Source organism: Oratosquilla oratoria, chromosome 25, assembly GCF_046742065.1.
Source record: "Oratosquilla oratoria isolate Oo_2021 chromosome 25, ASM4674206v1, whole genome shotgun sequence".
In the NCBI taxonomy this organism is placed as follows: Eukaryota; Metazoa; Arthropoda; class Malacostraca; order Stomatopoda; family Squillidae; genus Oratosquilla; species Oratosquilla oratoria.
The window spans coordinates 37,940,021-37,945,020 of NC_134801.1; the positions used below are offsets into that span (position 1 = coordinate 37,940,021).

General features: G+C 43.4%; 1 protein-coding gene across 1 annotated transcript in view; it reads right to left on the reverse strand.

Moving 5' to 3' along the window:
* Nucleotides 1-5,000, reverse strand: part of LOC143039079 (neuroligin-3-like) — a 367,639-nt gene that overhangs the window by 500 nt on the left and 362,139 nt on the right. Inside the window, exon 8 of the mRNA XM_076208931.1 lies at nucleotides 115-1,230. Coding sequence (XP_076065046.1) covers nucleotides 115-1,230 — 1,116 coding nt within the window. The remainder of the gene's footprint in view (nucleotides 1-114; nucleotides 1,231-5,000) is intronic.

Here is a 5,000-nt window from a genome sequence, read left to right on the forward strand (position 1 = left end):
GGTGGAGCATAGTCGCGCTCCCGTTGGGAATGGTCGGTGGAGGTACAGCCACCACACCCCCTCCTCCCCCTCCACCTCCCCCTCCCCCTCCGCCTACTCCTCCTCCCCCTCCGCCTACTCCTCCTCCCCCTCCAACTCCTCCTACTCCTCCTGTTCCAATTATTCCTCCCCCTCCTCCAGCACCTCCTCCTCCTCCTCCTCCTCCTCCTACGCCTCCACATCCACTACCTCCTCCACCACCACCCCCAAATCCACCGCCTACTTCGCCGCCAACTCCACGTAAGCTGCCCCCACAACCACCGCCAACGTTTTCCCCAGCGGGGCTGCCCCCTCTGACCACTTCCCCTCCTTTGACTCCTTCCAACAACCCCCCAGGTCTCCCAATGCCTTCCACAAGACCTCCAGTTATAGGGAAGCTTTCTTTGGTTTCTATAGCCGGGAAACCGAGCGGGTTATCGGCGAAGGCCGGCGGACACTCTGATATATGCGTGAAGGCTTGCGTCTGTCCGAGAGGTGAGGGCGGCGGAGCCTTTAGGGCCGATACCGAGCTGTGCGGAGGTTTCGTCGACTCTAAGGTTATCGATGACCCCAGGATGGGACCCGACGCGTGACTCATCTGACCAAGCTGTTGGTCGCTCATGCTCTGCAGAGTCAGCTTCGGACTCTGCTGTTCGCTCTTATCTCCCATCCGCGAGCGGTCCCGCTGGTAGTAGACCCCAGCAAAGATGAGTACGTTCAGAATGAGAAGGGACACACCGATAGCGATGGTGACGGAGAGAGCCGTGGAGTAGGCCACGTAGTCCATGGCGCCTTCCGGATGGCTCGCCTCCGCCTGAACAGTCAGGTTCGTGAACGGACGCTCAGGCGCTGACGGGCGCCGAAAAGTTCGATTCGTGGTCAACACCCTCCCGAGAATAGAAGGCGTAGTGGTAGTAGGTGGAACAGGCGTTGTCGTGGTCGAAGGAATGATATAGTGTCCGGCCATGTGGTTCAGAGGTCGTACGTCACCCCAGTAGAGCAAGGGATCGTCATGGGCGTGGAAGAGATGGTGAAGAACTGACAGTTCCTGGAGTCTCTCCTGCGCACTTTCGGGGTCATCCTCGACTGGGTCCTCCGGGTCCCGAAGAGTGAGGAACTCGAGTCGCCCTACGCGCTGAAGCTGAGGGATCAGCCACGTCCAAAGTGATAACTTGTGAGCTCGGTAGTGGTCCCTCATACGTGGACGCTCACCTGGAAAAAGAGATAAAAAAAGAAATTAATAATAATTTTCAAATAAAAAAAATTCTTTAGAGTGTAAGTAATATAAAGAAATGGTAGCTGCCTTTATAGATATGTACCTGCAAGTCCTTTTCAAAAGTAATTCAGTCAGTCAATCTAAACTGATATTTAAAATAGGTACATATTATATTGTCATCATACTCAAAATCTTTACTAATTTGCCGTAAAATATATCTCCTAAGAGTCGAAAGGATGTACTAAATACTGAATTGACTGAAATTTACTCAACTTTGCTCGTTTAATTGTTTATTTATTCATGTGTTTTTCAGTTCTTTATTTCTTTACATTTTACCTATCTACATTTTTCTACCTAATTATTAATTCACCTATAATTTTTGCAACTGTATCATAGTTCCAAAGTTTATGTTTCTATAGCCAAAGTACAAACTAATTCATTACAACGTAATGTAATAGAATCAATCTTCGTTTTAAAGCTTCTATTAAAGGATATACTCTAAGATATCTACCAATTCCAGATAACGTAATTTCATGTATACTTTTGCTCGGCTGCATATGATTTTACTCCTTTTGTATTTCTTAAGTAAACACATTACAGGTGTTTTTTTATTAACCATTAGCTCTTTCAGACATTGTTTGAAAAACAGTTGTTAAACTAAATGTGCTGGAAGACCCACATAAAATTTTTGTAAATGTTACAGTAGTTGATCGAAAACGCATTTAGTGAGGTCTTTTTAAATATATTAGAGTTATCAAAGAATAAGTATCCCTCATATTTTATCAGCAACAAACAGCAAAATATTATCAAGAGATTCTAGAGTTCCGTAGCAGAAACTTAGTAGTTGATGGCAACTACAGAGATATCCATGTTTCCTATTCATCCCTCCCTACAATGTTTACCTTACTCACAAACCCTCATCATCAGTGAAGAGATGCATTCAAGCCTTTACCGAGTGTAGAGCTGACCCAAGTGTCAATGGCTTTGCTTAGAAAATGTCGAGGAGAGAGGAGTGAAGTATTCAGGCCTGGAAGCATTAAGCTGCCACCGTAGCCGTCACCTCTACTCTGCTGGGATTACCAGAGCATGTAGTATTCACGCCAATAGCCTATGCTTTCAAATCCGGGTTTGCGTTGTGAAAAGTGATATGGAAACAAAAGTACTGCCGCGGCTAGATAGTAGGATACAGACGACCATGAAGAATTTCATGAAGACAAGAACACTTTCATTATGCTGTTTTATACCTGAGAGTTACCTCTTAACCATCCCACTCCCCTTATGGGACTGAATGTTTTATGTAGTTTTATGCAATTAGTATACTAGGGATTTCATTGACATACCCAAGGATCAAGTCACTCTGTATTCCTTTATGACCGAAAATTAACCTCCTCTAGAAAATAATGCTAATAGCTTTTAACGTTTGCTATTCCTCAGTTCTGCTGCTTGTTTTAGATATCTTTTGAACCTCCTCTTTGACTCCATCTCTTCGGTACGATAATGTGCCCAAGTGCCCAAGTGCTGGACAAAATGCCTCTCTTCCCTTGATATTAATTCCTTCCGTACTGAGTTGTGTTTCCTCATTTCTTCAGGTTGGCGTCGCATAGTTTTATTTCTCTTCGTGTTCCCTTCAGTAACAGAGGTCAAATTTCAATATATTGAGCTGATTAAAGTACTAGATTTACCCCCTATAGAAAATGTATTTCATATTCCCCCTCCCCTCATTCCCCTCCCCCAAAAAAACAGCTGCAACACGAAGATAATCATTACAAAAACCTAAATAAGAAACTGCCTCGAGTTTCATTGACAGGAAAGCCTGCAGCTTTAAAAAGGTGCACAAAGGTTCTAAGGTTCTTTTTACTTCTTTTTTTAAGAAACATTGGACTTTTGTCTATGTTGCATTAGTGTGAGCCTGTTTACATGTCACTGACTAAGATCAATAGGAGGAGGAGAACTCTCCTTACGAGAAAAAGTGGAGGAAATGCTGTCCAGCCGAAACTGACAGAGAGAGACCCCGGACTTTGTCCGGAGATCAAGGGTCGGCCCCTCAGGGTTGCACATTTTAATTAGAGCTAACAGTATTGATAAGCTTTGAAGATATACATCATGGAGATGACGTTATATCTGACGTTGTCCTCGTAAGATCACCACTTGTAAATACATATCGATGATCCCTGAAGATTTTAAATCATGGAAATAGCATTTATCTTTTGTGTGCAGTGTGGCGGGTCGAGTTACAGACGTGCCCCCGGCTACCTTTGTACAAGATGTGGTACTGATGACTTCGGTCGCAGCCAAGCGTATTCTAATTTGCGCTCTTCACTGACATATACCTCTTCCCACCGTGAAGAGTGTCTATTATACAGTATAACAGTGTGTACAAAATATTTTGGTGTGATTTTTTTCCATTGGTATAGTGCTTTGCCTAACGGTTCAACTGCAATACCCACGACGGCTACTAGACTGGCAGTCCTTGTAAGAGGCTCCTAGATGAGGCTCGTAGATATAGGTAGACAAATGAGGTAAATAGAGGGGTAAGTGGCGAGAATTGATTTTTATGAGTTTTTTTTTTTTTTTTGGTAAATAACAGTTCGTAGGTGAAGGAAGTTGCACAAGCTCGCTCTCTGTCTAATGTTTGCAAACAGTCTCCGGGGACCCGATTTAATTGCTGTACAATTTCCATTTTTATGCTGATGTAGCAATATGTAAACTATTTCAGTGTGCAGTGCTGAATTCGGCATTGCTTGAGTAAGCAGTATTGCATGAGGGATTGTAACAGTTGTTCTGATTGGAGAAAGGGTGCAGGAGAAAATTCAATTGGGAAAGATTTGAATATAACATTAAAGATCATTGGACTGAAGAAATCATGACGTCATTGCAGAACTGACCTAGTACCCAAATTGAAGATTCCTGATGGGAGTCCCTTGGTGTAACTTGAAGAACGAAATGTAGTAATATTCGGAAAGAAAAGAAAGAAAAATTAAGCTCCGTTTAATTCCCCTCTCCTATACAAGATAATACTAAGTGGAACTTGACTAAGTCGGATGATCGGAAGCACAAGGCCTTCCTGCATATGAAAATAGTGAGTGACTAATCATACGTAACAACTAGTGGTGAAAGGAAAATAAAAAGTAAAAGCACGAAAGAAAGACGGAACATAGAGACGACAACAGAGTGGTGAAAGGAGACCACAGGTGGTGACAGTCCTAGCATAAAGGGCAAAGGTGACGTCATCTTTCCTCACCTGTCAATCTAGGCTCCACATTCCACGCGAGGAAGAAACTTCGGTTTGATTAACTATGGGCACTGGTGACGCCCCGCGTGCCTATTTGCACAGAAGAAAATTGATGACACTTTCAGCCGCACTTAAGTATATGATAGTTTAAGCGCCCAGCATCACAAATGGTATTACATCTGCAATGACTAGCGCTTCTATCCTTGAGGACAATATCAAACCACAGAAGTGGAATCATAGAGGTAGTACAGAAGGGAGGGAAGCATATATGAGAGATGGCAGACGTTGCATTGACCAACATTTCTCTTTAAGTGAAGATCAACCTCCTATCATAAAAGAATGATGCGTACTCTAGTCCACAGGGGCGTCAATAAAGTTCTTAGTATAGTGACTGCATAAAATTCATAAAGGCAATACCCTACATGGGTCCAAAGAGGTCGAATGATACAAATCAGTATTCTTTTTGAGTGGAGCTTGGTCCCAAATTACAAAAGAATGTTGCGTAGTTTTGCCACCTAGGCCTCTGGTTTACTA